This window comes from Pseudopipra pipra, chromosome 2 (assembly GCF_036250125.1).
Source record: "Pseudopipra pipra isolate bDixPip1 chromosome 2, bDixPip1.hap1, whole genome shotgun sequence".
NCBI lineage: Eukaryota > Metazoa > Chordata > Aves > Passeriformes > Pipridae > Pseudopipra > Pseudopipra pipra.
In genome coordinates, this window is record NC_087550.1 from 60,848,447 (window position 1) to 60,872,392 (window position 23,946).

Consider the following 23,946-nt stretch of genomic DNA (forward strand, 5'->3'; position numbering starts at 1 on the left):
TGTCCAGAAAGTTCTCTCAGTTTGTTGCAAGTAGATGTAGGTGGGGGTGAAAAAAAAATTTAAGTGCTCATTTCTTGGAAAAAAATCCAAATCTCTCCTCTGTTCACTTGCTCTCAAGTGAATTAAAAATGGCATCTATTGCAAAGCAGTGAACGTCTCCCCATAATCTCTTCAAGAAAAAAATCATCATACTTACCTGAATGTTTCCCTCACCAAAGACTTCCTAACACCACTCCCAACTCTTCTGTAAAGACCTTACTCCAATCTCAAGTCTTCTACTTTATTTGCAAAATCAGATTGATCTAACACTGACAGCAGTTTAATGCTGTTAAGATAAACTCATATTTAACCCAGGCACATGATGATTGCTGTGGAAGCTAAGAACCTACCCAAGGTCCTCCATCAAGCTTCTGGATTTCTAAAATATTCCTCTTTTTCCCTGAAAACCTAGATGTCCTAGGACTTAACTGTCATTACTTGAACAACAAAAATATAATGCATAAGAGAGCTGAAATTTTCTTCACAAATACTGAAAGTTGCTAAGTCTCCTGTGAAATTTTATCAGTAACATGGAGCCAATATACAACCAAATAGAACCAGAAGTCACTGGACTGAAAACAGTTATATGTACAGCTGCTCACATATGCATTTACTGGTTGTTATCCATTACAGTACCTTCTGCACAACAGCACAGTGTATGGCATTTGCATGTAGGGTAGCCACTGAGCTGTGCACCTCAGATAAGGCACCATCATTTTACCTAGAGTGCTCTTCTTTGCTCTTAAGACACCAGGTAGAGTATGATCCAATAGTTAACCAAGAAGGTACATTACTTATTATGTTTGATGCAATTTCACTTAATTCATTTTGGGGCAATTGGTGGTGTTTCTTGATCCTCTCCTTTAGAGCACACACCTAAACAAAATAGCTTCATATGGTTAGGTACCTCACATGTTCTTCAATTACAAGTTTCCCCTGTTCAAAGAAGCTTTCTTTCATCGTGCTTAAAATAATACAAGAAGATGGGAAAAGAAATGCTAGGTTTTGTCATTAAAACCACAGCAATTTTTGCAGTTTGAGGAGCATACAGGATTTTTTTTTTTTCTTTTAAAGTGACAGATAAAGCCATCAAGGACAGACCCTGATATGCTACAGTAATTAAAACAGAAAAATCAGCAAACTGCTTCCAGAGAAACTGCTTGTGCATGCAGAAGGATACTCTGCTTCTTGGTTCCTCCAAGGACACTGAATATGGTGATGGTATCTCAATCTAAGGTAAGAGGTTTTATTCTAAATAGAGTGTTTCACATAAATAATAGGATTAGTTGTTTCTGAGTGGAATTTCATGACTTCTCAACAACATGAGACCAAGATGTGTTCCTATACCTTTCCATTTGACAAGCCATTGCTTTTTTGATTATTTCAGACCATCTTTCAAAGATTAGAGAGTCAGGTTCAGTCTTTTCATCCCATATGCATGTTTTTGTAAAAGGAGGTCTTCTTGTTTGGAAAGAATAACTGATGAACAAACACATAAATGTACTTGGCTAAGAGATGTCTCCAGGTTGATGTTTGTACTCCCTTCTTCCAGTAAAGGAGAGGACACAAGACAAAAATGAAAGAGAAAATACAATAAACAGAACATGTTGAATCCAAGTTTTTACTGCTCTGTACTTGCTGGCTAAGAAAAATGTCATGAAAGGACAATAGCAGTAAAAGCACATTTCTTCTACAAGACTCTTGTGAATAGAATGTTCTTTTTAATCAGATAACTTGAAAAGTCCCTGAGATTCAAGGTATTGCAAGTTGCTAATACTAATTACTTACAAGTCATAATTACAATGCCATACACAGCACTACAGGCTCAATTTCTGATGATGCATTGAAGCTTACTAATACTTCTGAAGTCAATACTCCTTTCCAGTTCAAAGCAACAGAAGGTATCAGAGCAAATCAGCTCAGATGAAGCAGCATGGTTTCTTGCAAACAGGAATCTGCCTAAGGCCTCTGTGAGAAAACCTCCTTCACAGCCGAAGATGCTGCTCACTGGAAAAAGACCCCAGATAGCCTTCAATATACTAAACTGTATGAGATCAGGAGCGTAGAAGAGAGGAGTACTTGGTCTTATTTGAGTCATGTCTCTTCATAAGCAGAAGAGACAAAGATCCAATGCGAAATTTAAGGAAAAAAAAAAGGCATTATGAGGACTTCATCTAATGGTGTTTTCCTTACAGAAACAGATTAACAGTTTCTGGAAGATCAATCTGAAGCATGCTGTTAGGAATGACTTGTTTTTAAATTCCTCTTCTTACATCAAGATCATGGTATCTCTCCAAGAAAAGGAGAATATTTTAATTTTTATCCTTTTGTATGTAATTTTTCCTTTGAACAGACTTGTCTTGAACTGTAAAGAATAAACAAGGCTGGTAACTTCTGTGTTCTAGCTATCAAAACCAGTAGCCTGATTGATTCTTACATACATGTACGTATTTCAGGCTGAAACAAAATCTTCCTGTATTTTGAGATAAGAAATGTTAATGAATACTCCTTTGCTCTTCTGAAGATTTAAAAGAAAAAAAAAAAAAGAGGTCTGGAAAAGAGCATAGAAAGTACCTGAATCCCTCCTACAGGAATTTTGGGGAAAGTTTTTTTGTTGCCTCACATCAATCACCAGAAGCAATTCATGCTACCAAGTTGAGATGTTAAACTAGCTTAAGCAGCTGAATATCCAACAGCTCTTCTCAGTCACTGTATTGTCAAGTTTGCTGATTTACATCAAGAGCAGGCTCTGATGGGATGCTTTTAGCTGGAGCAGGAAGAATTTATGGCTGTGATGACACAACAACAACATGTCAATGATGTTCAGATACAGATAAAGTCAGGAAAGGCAATGGTAGTTCTGTTTGTGAGCATGTGGAAGACAGTAAGAAATCCTATAATCAATATTCTCATCTGCTTTGGCCAAAGAAAGGAATCTCTGCAATGCCTTTCCATAGTGACTTGACTGTTGATAAACACTCCTGGGATAAAAACTCCCTTTAGTGCTTTCTTCCACCTTCCTTCTCTACAGGGCATGTTTCACGGCCAATTCATGAGTGAAGACTAATCTCCATTTTTCTGCATCAGTGAGCAGAAGCTCAATAGCCAAGAAAGGAAAAGTTTAAACAATTGTGAGTAAATTCTACAGAATACCATCTGCAAAACAAGCAAAAAACTGAATCTCCATATTTGGTAAATGGTATAGAATATAAGCAACAATACTATTTTATTTCTAATACTGCAGCTCCAACAACTGCAGTATCCAAGTGAAATAACATGGAAACAAAACACAAATTGACATACCTGATTCAAGTTACCTGCAGTCAGATCAAATACTTCTCAACCTTCAAATCAAAACTTTAAAGCAAGATGCAATTTTTTTAGATTTAAGGTGCAACTAGCCACATGGACTTTTTGCAATTCCTAAAATGAAACTTAGTCTAGGTTAAGTAGTTATTGTCCTGCTGCCATTAATCATACCTCTAGAAATATGTGCAGACTGCAAAGACACCGCAGAATCTACGCGCCACCATCCAGTTGAACTGTTATTCAAAATAAATATTAGAAGAACAGCAAATTTTAGTAAAACATCTTTCACCTGGAAACTAGCACCAACATAGCATGTGTATTAAAGTATCAACAAGAGTGACATAAGGCTGTTTAAATTGCAAGCTACTGACACTAAGAAAAAACGCTAGTTTTCCAAAACTTCTGGGTTGCTGTTTCGTTTTGGTGGTTTTTTGGGGGGGGAGGAGATTTGACTGGAGAGAGGGTAGAAGTCATTGAACATAATAATAACAACTATACTGGATAATGTTATCCAGTCCCAAGATGGAGAAAAGGCAGCAAAACCATTGGTCAAAGTGTTGATTTTGAAAGATTGTCATGCAACCCTTCACTCAAAGCTAAACGTGCCAACAAACAGAATGGTAGGAATCTTGACTTTCTAAATTTCAGAATGCGTTTTAAAACATCAGGCCTCTCTCCATAAATGTTTCATGCTCAACTTCTTTAAAGGCCTACTAAAAGCCAGAGGGCCATAGCACTGTCTACTTTATCAGACAATACCTACTCGAGACTGGCATAGGTACCAATCCCTCAAAGACCCTTCCTACTGCCAGTTTAGGAAAGGCAAAAAGCTATGGCTTTTCTGAACTCAGCATGACAAAGAATTGTGAAATTATATATAGCTATCACAGCAACACATATTTGAGAAACACAGCCAGTATGTCTTGGCACATATACAACAGCAGGAAAACACTAGAGGCATAAAATTGAATGATTAGTTGATTATAGAAAATACTACCTTGTAAAAATAATTCCCATTAATAGATGCATCAATTTTATACAATTAAAGAAATGGGTATTTGCTAAACAATGTTATAATTATTCTGCCATTTTAAAAGCTGTTTAGATTGCAAGAATATTTTTAAATATCTTCATTAACGAGCTTTTTATTTCTTGTCAGCTTTTGTGCCAAGTACAGTTGAGAGAAAACCTTTTTTGGCCTAACTAAGCCATGTTTTAAATCAGATTAACAGACTTCACTGGCACCAACATACATTTCTATCATAAAAACAGACCTTCTTTCACTCTTAGAGAAATTCTGTGCTTCTGAGTAGAGTGCATGAGCCAATATTTAAAAAAAAAATTAAAAAAAAACCAGAAAACTTTTTTTTAAAGACATCATATGATGCCTATTTGTTCACTTTTTCTGCTTAAGAAAGCTAACTATAGCAGTAAAGGTTACAGTATTTATGTATACCTTGAACTTGGAAAAAATCACATAAAACCTGTAGTTTCTTGTATGAACAGTGCCTTTATACTTTACTTTGTAGTTCTTAATACATGGCTAGTTTAATTTAATTTGATTCCAATTACAAGCAATTAGGTTACACAAATTTCTTAAACAATTTTTTTTTTTAAGCACCACTTTTCTTACTGAGTTCTCAATCTTCACATAATTCCTACACTTCTCTGGTCAAAGTCTTTCAGACTGTGTATCTGCAGAACCTGGAAGTGGAAATACCACACATAAGGAATGTTAAGAGGAGTTATTCCAGTACTGTTCAACAGCCACACCACACCAGATGCCCTAATTTTATGGGTTTTTGGGGTAGAGGTAGGGTGAGGTCTAATCTGAATCTTCAGATGAGAATAGCTCAAGGCTCTTCCCTGTAGGTGTTGACCCTTGATCATCTCCTCCATGACTTTCCTCTGGTGTTTGGGACCTCTGGAGAACTCAAATACAGCACAAAAGCCCCTCTCATGCAATTATTTACTCCAATATATATATTTAATAGATTAATATTAACAAAGGGCAATATGGACACACTGGTAAATAAAAGCTAAACAAAGGACCTACTTTTTTTAAAGTCACTGGTTTCGCAAAGTTTTATTTTGGAAAGTACTCAAAACTTGCATTTCAGATTTGAGCACTTACTAGGTTACTTTCCATACCAAATCCTAATTTCTACAAAAGGTCTAGAGTTTATAAATTTAGTATGCACTCTGACCAACAGGCTTGATCCTTTCCTCATTTTCAGTAGCAGTAAGAACTCTACAGACAAAACTGGAATGAATTTTCTAGTAACTGTTAACTGCTAAGACAGAGTGATGTCAAATGCTATTGTAAGCTGTGTTAGTTCTTCAGCATTAAGAAGTTTGTGATGCAACTGAGGCTTATTTTTGTCTAGCATGAATTGCTGAGAGTGGAGACAAACTGATTTAGTTGACTTGCAAGTGATGTGCAAGCACACCATAACAGTTCTGCAATATATAGTCTGACTCTTAGGTTCAAGATACAAGTTCAAAAAGTCTCAGTGCAGTCAGTGATGTTTTAGATCAGAATTACACTTTTTATTTTTACCACTGTTAACATACTGTTAACACTAGTATGTGTTAACACTAGTATGTGTTAACAGTACACGAGAAAAGCATTCTAGATTATCTTGTACTGCTACCACCATAGAAAACATGCTGTCTTTCATTAGCTAATTAAATGTTTTCTGAAGAATTGCTCACTTAACTTTCCTTATTGGACTAGTGCTTCAAATTCACCCACATTTCAGTATTAAATAAGACCACTACAAGTTTTATTTTAAAAATGTTTATCAGTCAGCTGAGGTAAAAGCCATTTGAAATGTATCATTTTGCTCTGCTTAAGTAAAAACTGTTTGCATTGAGTTGTCCCTTTATCTTCCCTCCATGCAAGCACCTTCACACCTACGTGCTTTGATCAGCCAGAACTCCCAGCTTCTGCACTAGACACGATTAACTTTGGCAGTGCCTCTTCACAGGCATACCCGTGTGCAGTGTTTGACTGTCATTCTGTACCTGTTGAAATATTAGTATTTGCTTTAGGTTGTGTGCAAGAACAAAAAAACAGTATCAAGTCACACATAAAAGAATACATACAAAACCACAAAAAGACTATTCCTAGCCTAGGCTTACTATTTTCACAAAATTATTCAGAACAGGGAAAAAGACAAGACATCAAACATCTGTACCAAAATAGAAACTTACCCCACTGACTGATCTGTGTTGGAGAGTGTCTAACCATACTCTGAATGTCACAGGACCCTCTTTCCTTCACTTGAGTCAAGATTTCATTGACAAAAATAACCACAATCCAGGGCAGATAAAAAATAGCTTCCCACGCGCTCAGGCAAACACACGAGACACTACCATAGAATCATTACGGTTGGAAAAGACTTATGAATTCTCTTGAAAAAAACTACCACCATTTGGATCATCACTGAACATTTCTGTATATGATTGGTATCTACAATGTGCATAGTTTATTTTGAAGTAAGACAACATACAACAGAGAGATTCTTGACATGACTCTTTTACCATGAAATTAGTTGCTTGATCTGATTTCTGCACCAAATAAATGTAAAGGTCAGTGTTTCCTCAGAAGAGTTGTTATATTTAATAAAACCTTTCTGCCTGTAAATTCCTAAGATCAACTCTCTTATTAAAGTCCAACATGTCTCCTTTCTTTCCATTTTCTTTTAAAGGCGAGATTCTAAAATTAGTTTGCAGCAGGACTGAAGAGATCTGTATTTAAAGTTATCCGGTTTTAGCTGTATATTATATGCAAAGTATTGTATTTTCTACTAAATAGCTTTTTAGCCACCAAAAAGAAAATTTAAAAAAACCTCACAAACATTCCATGCTGCTGTTACTTCTACATACTCTTAAATTAAGTCAAACTCCATCTCGTAGTTTACCAAAATGTACAAAAAGGAAACCACAGTGCATGTGACAAAGGTTGACACAGCCAAAATAAAGAAAACTGCAGAGATGCCTAGTAAAATCTTTAATTGTCGGCACGTGTTCAAAATCCATTCTCTAGAGGCTGTAGTTAAGCATTACATTCTATAGAATGCAACTGAGAATGAGTCTGTATTTTTTAAGTGTAGTTACTCTTCCAAACAGCTATTTCCCCAAGTTTAAAATGATTCTTAATTCATAGTTTAGTATCTGCATAACTGAAATCCCCACAAGCATTTAGCAAACTAGGCCAGAGTTTAACATTGCGTAGATGCGTTTTTGCTCCTCCTTTTTTTGATGGTCAAGCATATTATTACTTTACACATACAATTTTACACATGCACATCAAGTAATTTTCTACTCTTTTATTTCTTAATTGTTTTTATTGTAGACTTCAGTCCAACAGAAACACAACTGCTATCAAGATGTGACTTACTGTAACAGTCTGCTACTCCTAGCTGGGCGATGTTTGAATATCCTTCTTCCAAGTCATCAGAGAATTTCCATTTACCAGTCAAGTTCTTTCATTCTATTTTATAAAATAAAGCATGCATATATATCTAAGCAGCCTTCATAACAGAAGAATCATATATGGTACCCAAAAATATGCATTCTAATGGTACTTGGAATAGGCAACTGCACAACTTTGTTGAAGAGAAGCTATAGAAGTATTTGGGTGAGCACACAACGTCACACTTCAGTACAGCATTAAGCTTTTTCCCCCCCCAGATGAATTAAATGCAGATTTCAGAATTACAGCATATTCAACCTATGCTTTTCTGGCAATGTATCTTGACTCAATCTTTTAATTTTTTTGCTCTCTCTTGTACATGTAAAATACACAGACAGAAAAAGGGGTGCCATAGAAAAGACAAAAGCACTAACAAAATACTGATTCATTAAGTACCACAATCAAATAATAATTTGGTTTCATACTTAATATGGCTCACTACAATAAAGTGCAATGAGACATATACTCTGCATTAGTGAAAATTACTTGGACGATGCCTCCCAACTCCAAAGTGGGGGCAGAGAGCACTTGGGGGGGCTGAGAAGGAGGACATGAGAAAGGGTGTAACTCCACTGCTCCAGGGGAGTCCCTTGATCACTGTCAGAAAGAAGCATGTACATTGGCAGACTGTTCTAAAAGAGCCAATAATTTAACCATAATAACCTTGGCCTTTAAGAAAATGAATCATTAACTGCACAGTACAGATTTTTGAACTCCACTATATCTAGAGTTTTCAACTGTAGCAAAACAATACTGAGTACAGATTAAAAAAAAGTATGCAAATATATGACAGGCATTGGAACTGATGATCTTCGAGGTCTCTTGCAATCCAAACCATTCTACAGTTCTATGAATCTAACTGCAACTTAATAAGCAGTGGTAAAAGACATTATTGAGAAAGTTTAAGTACTTTAAAGGGAAAGAGACAAAATGTAAACCTTAACATTCTTCTCACTACACACTACCAATCCATCTTCTCTTTCCCCACCCATTCCCCAGCATGCATTAACACATATTCCTTCCCTCTTCTTCATCACTGATATCAGAGCAAATAGTTATTCTGAGCAGTGTCCTAGATAATAATTTTAAAAAAAATTATGCCTGTGTAGCAGCTTGCAGTCAGAGAAGTCACTGTCATCTCACTACCCTGTTTTCCAATTATCCTAAGGCAGATTTAAACTACCACTACCCATTCATTTGCACTATGAATATGTAGTGTATACAAAGTTTGTCTGAAATAAAAACATGATACTATGGACAAGGACGTCAGTAACCCATCTCCACGCAGCCTAGTCATAAAGTACACAATCCAATGGGAGGAACCAGAGTCACTATGAGGAAGCAGAATTCACACAAACTTAGCAATCTGTTTCAGAACTGGAGTTAGCAATAAACGCAAAACCCTACAAGTTACAGGAAAAGAGGGCTCATAGCTATCATAACAATTAACTTGTCTCTACATTTTATTAGAATTATTAATTTTGTTCAGAAAATTACTAAAAGTTAATAGAAATCTATTTAGTTTACATAAACAGCTTGGAACTCCATAAACTTACAAATTTCTAGTTATTACATTTAAACAGTTTGCAATGATAAATCTCTCACACTCAATAAGATTATTGCCCAGTACACATAATTTAATCTCAGTTTTGACTGGGTCTTCAAGAACAAAACAAAAACCAAAATAACAAAAAAAAAAAAAAAAAAAAAATCAGTAAGTATCTCTGCTGCATGTTCCCTACAAAACAACTTCTGAAGCCCCTATTCAACATAAACCCAGCTTGACACCTCCAAAAACAGGAGAATGGAACAATGGAGTAGATCAGCATGGCCCTGTATTTGCCTCCACAAGTACAAGGGAAGGGACAGCAAGAGGCATCCCCAACATTACTCATTCTGATGGACAACAACCAGCTATCCAGGCAGCACACCTCAAGTGGAGAGAGCGGTAGCCCAGGCAGGGTTTGGTTTTTTTTCAGCCACTCAGCAAGCCAAAATGCACAAAGGGAAACTTCAGAAGAGATACAAGGAGAAATTAAATTACTGAGGACAAAGGGAAGAGCAGCATGGCAATAAGAAAAGGGTAACTGCAGTGCCACAGTCATAGAGACTTCTGATAGAAATCTCTGCAAGTCCTACACACAGTGGGTTTTTTGTTGGTTTTTTTTTTAACTCCAGTATTCAGGGAACTTTTTGTTTGTTTCTCAAATATTAAACGAAAATACCCAGGGGGCAAACAAATTTAAAGTAAAATCTTTTAAGGTTAGTTCCTACATCCTACACTCCCCTTGTGTAGCAGAACCACTGACATGACTGAACTCCACTGACTTCAATGCTCTTGAAGCATTAACTTTATTCATTTATGAAGCCATTGGCAGGACTGGAGCCAATGTTATGGGTATAACACTTAGGCTTCAACATTAGCCTGACTATTGCATCAGCCATGCTATTTTTAAGTACAATTCAGCTTCTCTTTCACAATCTGATGCAAGCCTATATAGTTTTTAGTTTGTTTTTAAACACTGTTCCAATGCAATTTTGTTCAATGCTACCTTATTTGCCAAATATTTAAGAGCCCTTGCAATATCATACATCTACCAGTGGGAACATTCATTAACAGCAAGGATTACTACGCCTGACAAGAGACCTGCTAATATTAAAATCTATCCTTCTAAATAATATGTAAAGCTGGCAAAAACATTTTTTGCCATTATTTCCATTTTACTACTTGTAGGCCATATGAAGGACAGTATAAAAATGTTTGACATCACTGTGCAAAATATTGAAAAGGCATCACAGGTACTAAACCTTGAAACCAAAACTTTTCTAACAGAGATACACAATAAAACAAATATAAAAAGGCACAAGAATTTACAATGAAAATTTTGAAAAATCAGATTATATCTAGGTTTAAAACAATAAAAGCAAGAGCATTCTCTGAAAGAGTTTTCAGTCTTAAAAACTTACAACCACTACATGCTTTTTTATGCTGTTTTTTAAAGAACCTGATAGTTGAATTTACAGCTCATAACTTTAATGTAATTTTAACTCTGAATTTGCACATGCACTTTTCTGGATGATCAATGAACACATCAGCACTTACCAGAGCTGGCAATCAAGCATTTAGAACAAATTAGGCTCTGTCAAGAATATTTTGCAACAGATATAATTGTTCCCCACATTTGTTTTAATTGCACATACTGGGGGAAAAAACATTAAGTTCCCAGTTCTTAAGTACCCAACGTTTTAGAAATCCCTTCCTCTTTAATCAACCAAAGCACAAATGTTTTGAATGTGTTCACAAGACTGCAAATGGTTTTGAGTGCCCAGTTTGAAGTATCCTTGTCCCAGTTTCAGGAGGATTCTTCCTTTGAGACCACCAGTATGAGTGTTTTAGAAAAATATAAAGTGAGACCTAGTCTGTGCTAGAATAAGGATCACTCAAGAAACAGCATGAAATAAAGAATCAACTCAAATCAAAGTGGTTTTATTAGAACACAATACTATTAAAAAAAAAGAAAATGGAATGCCTTGGTTTTGGTTCATCTAACACAAACCTAACACAAACCAAAGTCTGAAATACTTCCAAAGAAGCAAAACCACATTTATGAGACATTTATGAAAGGTAGTGCAATACTCTCTCAGAACTCAACAAGCTCAGCTAAAGGCTGGTTAAAAAAGAAGACTTTTGGAATTCTCAACACTGGAGAAGAAATGCAACAGAATGTCTTAGGCAGTTTTGCTGAGCTTTCCCCAGTTCCTATACTGTGTATCTAAAGAAGTGTCTTCCTACATTTTTCAGATAGTTTACAACCTCAGAAAACATTTTAGAGTCTGATTTGTCAGGTAACTCAGTTAGGAAGTTAGAATCATTGGTTTATTTCTCATGCTAACTTGATCCTTAGACTTGCTTTCATTTTCATCAAGGCACACTCGGGATGACATCTGAAATATTGGCAATTTCTCAGCCATAACACTAATATATCTTAAAAACGCATGATGGGAAAGAAAACAGGTTTATCATTTGTGAAACTTCTGATGTCATGATGAAACCATTGGTCCCCAAAATAGAGAACCTGGCAAAGGGAAGACAGACAGACTTACAAATACCCACCTCTCCTGTTTCTTTTAATTCTTAACGTCCAAGCATTTTTAAAAAGTTTCACAGAAGTTCATGAAAAGGTAATCATCAGGCACACGACCGGGTGTTTGAAGAGGGACATGCAGTTGCAATTACTCCACCTTTGTTTTGCCTCAAGTTATCTACCAAAGCCATTTAGCAATTCAACAAACAGGAAAAAGAATGGTTAGAATAAATCTGAACCATGTTTCAAAAGCATATTCCATTTCCTTGGCTCCAATACATCCACTCCGGTCTGCTTACTGGCCAAAGTAAAACCACACAAAAACCTAACAAGTTCTGAATTACTACAATAACGATACTCTAAGTATGTTATTTGCACTCCATCATGCACTTATGCCACATCCTCTACTAGGTCAGAAGACACAAAATGAGGAAAAGAAAGTGATGAACAGAAACTTTCCCAAGCTAGAACATCCAGAAACAGTTAAGTCTGAAGTACCTCATTAGGCCTAGTGAACCCCTGAAAGCTAGAGATGAATGCAGCAAGTCCAACGGATGTCCCTCCCCTTGTGTGATGATCTCGCCTATCCAGCTGCTGCTTTTTCTGGGAGGAGTATCAGAGCCTGCACAAGGTGACAGCTGTCCAGAAGCTTGTAGGTTGCTGCCCAAAGCAACGGGTTCACAGTATACCACAAAAAGTGGAAGAGCTGACAGACAACAGCAGGTTCTCCTGCAATACTCTGCCAAACTTTACAGTTCTTTACTTCAAGTTTATGCTCCCCTGTACAAGTACCAATGAAAAGAAATTCAAACACGGGAACAAAACTAAGACTTTTTCTTTCCTTAGGTGTCTCCCCCAAAATACGCATAACAAAATTAAAAATCCCTCAATCCTAAAGGGCTGAACTCACGGCAGCTTTGCTGATAGCACTGTGGATTCCAAGACTGGAGGAGCCAGAGAAAGGGACATGATATGGCTATCACACAACAAAGCGTAAAACAGGCAAGCATTAGTTACAGATTGCAGAAGGAACAGTAAGTTCTCAAGGTCCTTGTGGAAACTTTACAGAAAGCTAAATGTTCTCTCTCTCAAATTACAGTATAGTAAATTAAATTCATTAAAAATAAATTCACCATAGCAACACTTGGAATATAAAATTGTACACAAATTCTACAGCTTCTGAAAACTTGCTATGTTTAAGTCAAACTTACAATCATATAATGTATTAGAATAAACTAAATATGGATAACAAACAATGCCAAAACTGTGGGCTTAGCAGAGATAAAATACTACTGTGAATTCCCCACACTGCCTTGCCTTTCACCTTTCCAAAACATCCCATCTGAAGCCTTAAAATAAAGCAAACCAACAGGTCAGGGAGAAAGGCAAAGATACAGACAGCAAACAGAGAAAGGTAAAAGGACATTAGGAAGGAAGCAAGATGTTTGAAGTAAGACAGACACTGGAATTTACAGCAGCATCAACATCAAGTTTCTTGCAAAATGTTCTTAGGGGAAAAAAAATAAATAAAATGCAGGTGCGTGTCACAAAAGTTAAAAGTGCTCTAGAGAACCAAGACTTAACTGCGAACTTAAGAGGACTAATAAAACTCAGGTTTGCCGTCTGCACATGAACCTAAGATATTTAAGGTCATTGGTTTCAGTTCTGTGATGGAGGAAGAATGTTATCCGTTTTAGTGAAGCACCACCTTCAGTTCCTGTTTTACAATCACTGGTCCCAATTTATAGATGTATATTGAATTTTGCACAGGATCACCAACTAGCTGAGGCTGGAAGGGGTCTCTGGAGACCCCCTGGTCCAAACCCCACTGTTCCCAGCAGGGTCAGCTAGCAGAAAGGAAAAAGAAGCTACAAAAGAGCAAGCTGCAAAATGTTCCAGTGTACCAACTTCTGAGACTTGGAAACAAACAGGGCTAGCAACTAACAGATCAGTCTCTTCTCCTGGCTATTTTTTTAAAAAGTGGGTAGCAATGGTACTTGTACTTCATTATGGGAAACAGAAGCTGCATTTTAGAGACCAGTGTACTAATTTTTGAAAAAAACCCAGACTACTTCTTTACAGGAACCATCACACATTCAGTGAAGCACAATGTGCCACAAGGCATTAGGTAACTATATTTAACATACCATTCTGACACCTGATTATCAAATCAGTAAACTTTCTTGTTTACACATCTGTCACAATTTGATATTTCCCAATTTAGGGGAAGCCTTTCTCTTTGTCAAGAGCCTCTTCCAGGCCATACATCATTCTTTCACTGGCAGGAAATATCTATTATTGATTTGTAACTAAAAATCTACATACAACAAAATTAGGGCATCACATCAAATGCCTGACATCTTAAAGTTTTAATTTCAAGAGTAAAACGTTTTGTGAAGATGTTAAATTCTTCTCCAACTGATACAGTCCAATAGCTGTATTATTTATTTCTAACTACTTGTTTTGAAACTGAAGAGTCAAGAGACAGCTACAGGAAACATGTGAATTTTCTTCTGTTTGCATGCCTTAACCCAGGAAACACCAAAAGACATGGAAAAAAAGTATGATCAGACACAGAAGCTTCAAAAGCAAGTTCCAAAAAGAGCAAAGACAGCAAATAATATTTAGGGACACTATTCTGATTGACTTCAAGAGATTATGATCAGGATGTCTTGGGACATATGGGACTGAAGAGAGTACATGCCAAGACTACTAAATAAACCAAAAGATCAAGAAAGCAAATAATGTAACCAATCTTGAAGCATGAATATTAGCATGAGGTTTTTTTGGTTGTTTTTTTCTGTTATTGTGACATTTAGTGTTGAGTTATACTAACTCAAATCCATAAGAAGAATTAAGGAGACAAAATTGCACCTCCCTAGTTGTCAAGTAAACACTGTCAGTCATGTGGGACCTATTAAAGACAGTGATTTATTTAAACCGGATCAAAGACTGAAATTGTCATGGGCATTTCACACTACATTTCTATATTATGTATTATAAAATAAGGTTTTAAACATCAAAGAATTTTTTTTAAGTTAAGACATCTCTTCTAGTTTTCATAAACTAATGGCCACATTAATGATAAAGAAAACACTATACTGCAAATACACTAGAAGAGATGCAACACAACTCATTAATAATCTCAGTGGCTTCAATAAAAACTCCTGAACTACATATATGCTTTCAACTAAAGTTACATTAATAAAAACCTTAAGTATATAAATAGTTTCAAAAGCTACTCAAAAGTTAAAGTTGTGAGAAATAAAATTCTCAAGGAAGACATCCAGATTCCTATTTTTGAGTTTCATTTTTACAAGAGATAGATGAAAAGTTCAAAGAATATAATCAACTCAGTGTCAAAACCACAGCAATTCACACTTCCTTCTCTCTTGTTAATGTTCCCTTAGAGAGCTATTCAGACAAAAAAAAAAAAAAACAAACCCAAAACATTTTTAATAAGCTGTTGCAGTATGAAATCTCAATGGATTTTTAGACAACTATGAGTAAATTCTAATAGAAAATTCTTCTCTGGCTACATCACTTTTCCTTTTCCTACAGGGAAAAATGGGCACCAGATACCTAGAAATAATAAGCATTTGTCAAAGGCTTTGAAATTAATCCTGCCTAAATACAGCACAGAAATAACTATCACATCCAAATACCTTAAGAATCCTTTTCCTAGATCTATGCAGGATTGCAAGAATTATCAAGTATCAATTAAAAAGTTAAGGAAAATATTTGTTCATCTCCCTTCAGCTGGACTTCCATGCATTAAACCTCATGTTTAATGGGAGTTTATTAATTATTAAGTAGGCTTTTTATAACACAGCTAATTATTTCAACTGATTACATTAACCTTTAGAGGACAAAAACTATTGGAACAAATAAAAGAATTTAACAGCTTGTTTTGATGCAGGAATGCCATGTCAGGTTCTTTAGTGCAACAACTGGAAAGCTTAAATTACAGGAGGGGTCAGACCATCCAAAATGGAAGAGAAAATAAGCATTACACAAGTATCTGAATCAGATCCCAAAGCCTTCAGGACAGTTCATATTTTCCATATGAGTTTAAAATAATGCAAAAAAACTTGCTTTTCAGACTCATATGAGTAATACATTTATTAGTAAATACAATCACTGAAGTTCTACAGCTGTTCTTTTCCATCTGATATCTCCTAAAGCTTCTGGATTGTAGCAGTTCGTATTATTTTAAAATAAGAAACTTACTGATAAGAGTAACAAGCTTTTCAGAAGATACATACATAATATGCAAGCCTTTCTATACCCTTTTGCATTTTTTAAGAGCACTGACATTAGGAGTCACCAATTTCAAAGCAATTTATACAGTACAAATTATGCACTTAGCTGTCCTGGCTTCCTTATTTTTTCCTCTGAGCTTTGTTTTCATCCTCACTCTACTTACATGATTTTTTTGGTTTTGTCTTTTGGGTTTTTTTTGCTTAAAAGAACTTCAGTACCATCTTGGTATACAGTTTTTAAAACTACTTACATCAATTAATCAAACCAAAGTATCTAAATACTTAGAATTCAGCAATCCTTTTCATCATTTTTTTCCATTAGTCTCAAACCCCTAATTACAAGAGCGTGATTGTTTCTAAAGCACAAACAGCAGGGACAATTCTTTTCAAAGGCAAAACAGAGTCAACACACTTCTTGGTTCTAAGTAATTAAAAAGAAGAGTATCAGGAGCACCTTACCTTAAGTCCTCATCCAGCAGAAAAAAAAATTCCATCTCTCCCTACAGCCTATTAACCAATATTGCATACTTGAAACACTTCCACTGAAATCCTAACTCATTGCATAATAGAAGCTTTTGTATTAGAGATAGTCAGGAATATTTTCTTAATAGTAAAGCTGCACATAAGTAGTTTATACATGTAGTTTTGCCCCCCTCCTCAACCTTTAGCAGTTTGTCTTCCAAGAACGCAAAATGCTCATGTTTGCCCCTCTTCCAGTAGACATGAGCAAGATGTGCCACATGGTAAGGACTTGAATAATAAGAATTTCAGTCGTTGTTTCTTTATAGGTATTTTATTTCATTTCCAACAATTCTGCCCCTATTTTCTGAGAAATTTAAGATATTCAAAACTAACTTAACAATTAAATCATCACCTTAGCATTCCCATAAACATAGCATATTACAATATCACCCAAACAATGATGATGCAAAGTTCAAAAACAGACTATCCAGCATGAGGAAGAAAAATTTCCTGAATGGCAAAGCTCAGGACTTGCCTAATCCTATTTTATACAATATTATTTAGCATATTCTAATTTCATATTCGCTTCGCTAAGACTGTGGAAAGACAGTATAGAAGAAATTACTACATAAAACAGGTTATAGGAAGAAAAAATGGATTAAGAAATTAATGCCAAGACACTAACACAAAGCAAACCCACATTTTCTAAAGGGTCTCACATGTTAGATATATGCCATGTGAAGACTTGGAATATATTACACATCAAGATTTTTGAATTTTGTATTTTCAGAGTAAATCCCTCCAATATTACCTGGTGTGGCAGCAAACTGGGAACATTTGAGATAACATTTTTTATATAGCAAATACAAACCAGGGTAATTTATTGACTTCGGTAACTACGATTATTTTTACAAAGAAGCATTCGTTTTGCCAAACATTTTTATATTTAAAATGAGATAAACAAGCTTCCTGCATTTCTAAATTTATTACTCATTTTACTGTTAACTTGCAGGATAACTGCATTATTTCTATATAATCCACAGTACACTCACTTTAAAACCTAATCAAATATCCTCTACAAACACCAATTACAACCCCTGAAAAGTCTGCAGACTCTTCCAGCTTCTGAATTAAGATTCCTGGAAGAGGTGCTGTAGATCAAACACAATACCAATATTTAGCCGACAGCCACATAACAAGGAGAGAAACAGGCAGATCCAGTACCTGGGGCTTGTCTTAACTTAGGTTTTCACCTAAGTCCTCCCCACAATGGTACTCTTTTGGGGAGCACATTCAGGTCTTGTCCAAGCACAAATTCATTAACCCCAAAACACTGATTTACGCACACTGGACAAGATAAAAACGTGCTCCTCTGCTGTTGGATGGATTAAACCAGAAAAACGACACAATGAAAAGAAAGCTATTTTTAATATATTACAACCTAGAAGTTCTAAATAAAAAAAATCCCTAAGTAGATTACTTGTCTCCTTTAGGGTTTAGTGACCTCTGACGTGCTTGCTGATCTGCAGAGCATCTGATATGCCGGCAACTCTGGAAGGTCTAGAAAATGGCTCCAGAATTTACTAGTAGCATAAAGTCAAATTCCTCCTTAGTATTACTTACTAAAAACATTTGAAAAATGAGCACTGTGATGAGGGTGTGTTTTGAAAAAGTCATGTGAGATCTCAAGAGTCCTGGTAGCACTCCTTTTAAAAAACAACTCTTAGTGCCCTGATTGCAAACATGACCATACAGGCATGAATCAAGCTGAATTGTCCCATTCTTTTTTTATTTTGAGGACAGTTCAGAGCAATTCTGGTAACAGCATTTACCCGAGAGAATTACAAGTGGAAGCACAGGAAACATTTAACATCTTTTATTCACAGTCCTTTCCAGGCAGCAGTAAAAGTGAGAACCTGGTAATATTAAATGCTTGCTATTTGGCTATTTATTCATTAGCAACAGCTAACAGAGTTATCCAGACACACTAAGAGAGGTTTTTACAACAGAAGGCATCTTTCCTTCCCTGAGGCGGGATGTAACTACTAAGAATGACTGGGAGAAATAGGGAAGGAGGCTGCTAAAGGTCATCCCCTTTCTGCAGTACCAGCAGTGTCCTACAAAAGAACAAACAACACAGTACAATTCCATCATGTAACCACTAAACATACTGATATGTTTAGAAACATATAACATTAAACAAACTTACATGTTTAGAAAGAACTAGCCTACAAAGAAAGCCCTGCAGTGCAACCTGACATATAACTAAGAATTTGAACAATACACAAGCAGGGAGAACCGAAAAATCTAATTGCTGAAATTATTTCTTTACACCTCACTGGTGCAGCTACCACTTTACTCTGTACAGCTTGAGTAATTCTTTGCAACTACCTACCCTACATGCACTCCTATAACCAATTTAATTATTTTGTGTTGCCAATAAGAATTGTTGCTATCTAGTGTGTTTTTAAAGAATTTTAAGCTTAATCTCAAGTATTTTGTTAAATAGGCATATAATTTTAAAATTTAAGAAAATTTAAACAGAAATTAAAATTTAAACTTAAAATTTAAACAGAAACTTTTGAAGCTTTAACATTTAAGGCATCTTCTTTTACAGGCCTCCTGGATGTTTGCCAATGAGGCTCTAATGCCAATGCTATAGCATCCAAAATGCTATTTTAAGCCATTGCTGTGCTGACCATTACATTTTTCAAGCACGAGAACAGCTTCCTGAAAAATAAGGATTGTGAATAAGTGGTTTTGTTCTTAATGAAACAATATCTTGCTTCTGCTTACATGACATTTTAATTTCTGACCTACACTTAGAGTAGGGCAGTTGTTACACCTTTCCCTACTTTAAATGTGCAACAACCTCTGAACTTTTGCTACTCTGTAAATTCAAGAACACACCACTGCATCCCAGCTCGCTTTTAGCAGCCACGGCATCAATCGCCATCATTTGTGATCATTCACATTTCCATAATCAGCAGTCATAAGGCCTCCTCCCATCCATTCCACCTCAGTTTTTTCATCTGACTCTGAGTTTTCTCTCCTGCCTTCATACTTAGATGATATTTTCAACAAAGTTCAAATAAAAAGAATTTTAAGTTTTAGTTTAGTATAGAGTAAGACAGTACAGAGCAGTATCCTGTCTTCAATAGTTGCCAGCACCAGGTACTCCAAAAGTCACTGAAAAGGTCACAGTAGAAGTTACAGCAGATCTATCTCAAAAGATGCACTTGATTCCCCTGAATTACCTAGAATTCATCCTAAAAGCTGAAGCCAAAAGTATCTTCATTTTCCATGCGCTACTATAATTCTGTGTTGTTTCCTACATAACAATACATACACTACATATTTTTTTCTCTAGGCCTCCACAGACTCTTGCGGCAATGAGCTCCACAGACAAAATCATTTTTAATATTAGCCAAGGCAATTTTACCCATGGCCTCTTGTTCCCAAATTATTTGAGGGCACATAAGATCTAAACTATAAATCTAGCTTAGATCAGGATGTAAAGTACAAAAAAGTGAATATGTTATCGTAGCTTTAAGGCTCCTTGTGAGTCATGGTCTCAATCACAAGTCTGATGTAGGTTTATCATTCAGCTTTAGAGATTTATTTCTTGGTTTACGTATTACTTGGTCATTTCATTTTGAATTCCTTCTAATCCCTGTAGATTATCTTTTGTCATTTAAAAAAAATACAACACCACAACTGAATTTTGAGATCTTGTAGGATAGGCTCCAGAGTCACAGCAAGCCTTAACTCATTAGCTTTTTGTTTTCTAAGACTCAAGTTAAAGTACCTTCTTAATTTACAAGATGGTCTGGGCTTACATCTGTCTACACCAAAAACAAATTAGCCTTTTGGCACATTTGGCAAGAGATCTGGAACTCTTAAACACATTAATTCACCACAGTAATAGTGGGTAAGTGTGAAAAATCCTTAGGAAGGCAAATATGACCAGGGTAAGACACTCCATTGTACTTGGAGAATGTATCTGTGACGTAAGAGAAAAGGAAAGCCATTGACCCTGACACTGGCTCCACCTCCTACTAACACCAAATGTTAGGAGTGAGCAAAACTAGTCTACAAGGACAATAGAAAGGGCTTATGGTTCAGTAAGGATTGACTCTCTAGGAAAACAAAGAAGGAAAAATAATACAAATGGAGGTCTTCCCACAGTCTGACAAGAGGAATTAGCAGTGCACCAACTTTAGTTAATCGCTCATACCATTCTTTTTCTTAACCCCTTTTATTGCTTCTGCTCTTAAGACTCACCAAAAGAGAGCCTCATTTTCCCAAGTATTTATCATTCATCAGAAATGGTTCTCAAGCAAAGAGCAGCAAATGCTGAGAGAGATGCATGCTGAGCCAAACTGGATAACTGAAAAAGCACAGGATGCAATGCTGAAGCAGAAGAACTGTAAGACACCATTCCAGACTTAGAAACAGGATGCATTAGTTCACGCAGTGTAACATTCATTTTGCCAACATTATCAGGAAAGGAAGAGAACAAATTTCTGAAGTCTGTACTTACGTATGTAAGCAGAGCAATATAGTGATGATACAATACAAACACTTCACACCAAGAAAAGCACATACACTAGGAAATCTTAAAATGCAATTTGCACACACACAAAACATGCTAACCCGGTAATCTACTATTAGCATCCAACAATTGGTTCTATTGCTTATAAATCTGGACAGTCCTGGCCTCAACAGTTAAGCATCAATTAAAACAGTCACTTCCAAGGATATATGGCATCCTTACAACACTTGGTCATACTAGTCAGACTCCACAAAACCCACTCTAGCAGGCCAAATGCTTCTCTACTAGTCACTTCTTCCTATGGAAGTGGGCCTCTGGCCATGAATCATTAAGAGAGAGTAAACTCTTCCACCACTTCCCAAGAAATTACATTGAAGGAAACACAGACGGATATATTTCTAGTCACCTTTCTTGTAGGTAAAGGTTCAGAAGGCTCTTGTAGGTAAAGGTTTGGAATCTCTATTGCAAAGTGCCCCAAAATGTAAACTTCTATTCAGGATTTTCAAGTTCTCCACTTCATAGGGCTCTTATAGAGCTTCCTCTTCAGCAGCTCTTTCTATTACTATTATCGATTACTTGATTAGATGAATTAACTCGATCTTCCTTCAAGAAAACAAAGTTGCCAAGTCAACAGCAGCCATGCTGGCATTTTAAGTGTTCATTGCCATGTTTCAAACACAACTTGTATTCAGTTTTAATTTTCAGAAAAGCCAGAAATGAATAGTCCTAATTTTAATGTATCCTATCTGTCCAATCTTAATTCAATCCACCACATCAATACTCAGAGAGAGGAAAAACTGCTTATTTCACAAAAAAAAAACCTGCAAGTCTCTTTAGACACAGCATTCCAAACCATTTCTTACTAGTTTGAGATTAAAAACAACCTTTGTTTGTCACTTAAGAACAATCTCACAGAAACTAGTCACATTCACTGACAGGCACTATAATTAAATACTATTTAAACATGGCTGGATCTTTTTTCATGAAGAAAAAAGCCTATTTTTACTGGCAATCATTTTTGGTACATTTCTCTTGTGGTCACTTTAGGCAGATGAGACTACCAAAACTAGCTTCAACTCTTATTTCTGAAACAAAATGCAAATCTTTCCAGCAACCTCATGATTTCTGAAGGGGCTTTGTTTTTTAAATCTTGGCTCTTCATTAGAAGCAGACAACATAAATCAATGGTGGAAAACATGCAACTGATGAGCAAAAATAAAAAACCCCTAGTGTTTACCCATCATGCTTGAAGGATTCTGCACAGGAACAGATTCTGTACCAGAACAAACCATTTTAATAACTTACATCTTAGGTTAGAGTATATAATTTTGGATATAACATGCTACAGAACCTACTTGTTTCATATCATGTGGTTTTTCATATTACAGTTACATTTTTTAAGAATGGTGTCCAAGAAAGTTTTTAGTAGAAAAGGCATTAAGAAATTCTAGCATATAATTTATAAAAGCTCTACATACACATATTCCAATTTACTACAGACAACCAAAACTTACCCTTGACCATTTCTGAACACAGACCTCAGAGTGCCAAGTTGCCTATGGCAATTTGTGCACAGCTACATGGCAATACCATTCGATGAATGCAATCTGTGTGACTCCAATGATTACAGTTACAAAAGCATGAGAAGATTTTGTAACTTCCCTGCTTAGGCTACAGACCTAATCCAGTAGGCATCAACTAACTTCTTAAGTCACAGATAGCAGGTCTATTACTATCACAAAGTGCTTCTGTTCCAGAGCTATCTGATAGCAACTTTGAGAAAGTATTTCTAAAGAGTACCTGTAAATTCACAAAATCATAGGATTTTTAAAGCCAAACTAGAAGGACAGGTGTCTGGCATTTAAGATAACTGCAGGGACCTGACACTGATCTGACCTGATCTTCCATCTAACACATCATGACAACTCCATCATTTAACAAAAAGATATCCCAATATTTTGGGGGTTGAGGTTTTTCCTTGTTGTTCTTGCAATATAAAAATAAATAGAACATTTTAGATATTCATAAAATTTACATGTTCCTGAAACATTAAGAATGGTTCAGTCTATCACATTCAGAGGTTGGAATAGGAAAAAACTTTTTTAAAATAAAATTTGAAAAAAGTTTCCTTAAATGTCTCTCCAATTAAAAAATATTAAGAGGGGGGATCACATGCTTAACCACTTAAATATTAGTAAATATCAATACAGTCCTCTATTTGAAAATACCTATGAATACTTCATACAATTTCAATGTCCTTTATAAAATTCTTTGCAGAACTTTTTGTGATGCTTTCAGAGAAAACACTTATCTCACAAACTCAAAGGAACTAAAAAAACATGTTCTAAATATTTTAAGCATTTGGACAGTAAACATACATGTTAAAGCTTACCAGAGATTGGATTCTGATGGTCAGACAAACGCAAAAAGTGAAGATAACCACAAATGAGTGCTATAATATGTTAGTATTTCTTTTTCCCCTTCCACAGATCACACTACTCTCTAGAAGTCGGAGATGCTTTCATGCAAATCATTATCTTCCATTTACACGTTAATTTCCAATGAAATAACAAGACTGCTCAATTACTTCACCGTGCTCCAACACCAAGCAGCACTAAGAATCCAGATGCCCCAAGGGCAGCCAGTGAGACCCCACAAAGAGGCTGACCCAAGCTCTCATGATGACATGGTGACTCAATTTTCCATGCAGTGGTATTCCAGAGATGATGTACTTCACTATTAGCAGCGTACATC

General features: G+C 35.9%; 1 protein-coding gene and 1 long non-coding RNA gene across 13 annotated transcripts in view; one reads left to right on the top strand and one right to left on the bottom strand.

Annotated features, from left to right (window-relative positions):
• Positions 1–23,946, bottom strand: part of TSC22D1 (TSC22 domain family member 1) — a 92,955-nt gene that overhangs the window by 54,733 nt on the left and 14,276 nt on the right. For 2 of the 12 annotated variants that reach the window (XR_010428350.1, XR_010428351.1), the window contains 4 exons: positions 7,754–7,846; positions 6,269–6,375; positions 4,982–5,052; positions 3,520–3,581 (listed from right to left, as the gene is read on the bottom strand). The exons of 6 other annotated variants lie outside the window; for them this stretch is intronic. Coding sequence is in view for 2 of the 6 variants with exons in the window: in XM_064645677.1 (XP_064501747.1) it covers positions 6,333–6,375 (43 nt within the window). In the remaining 4 variants the exon portion in view is untranslated. Of the gene's footprint in view, positions 1–3,519; positions 5,053–6,132; positions 6,376–7,624; positions 7,847–23,946 lie in introns of those variants that run through there. 4 more of the 12 variants (XM_064645679.1, XM_064645680.1, XR_010428349.1 and 1 more) reach the window with 3 other exon arrangements.
• On the top strand, positions 1,059–7,881 carry LOC135409754 (uncharacterized). Its single transcript, XR_010428353.1, has 2 exons — positions 1,059–1,275; positions 7,709–7,881. It is a non-coding gene; the product is annotated as an uncharacterized LOC135409754 (long non-coding RNA).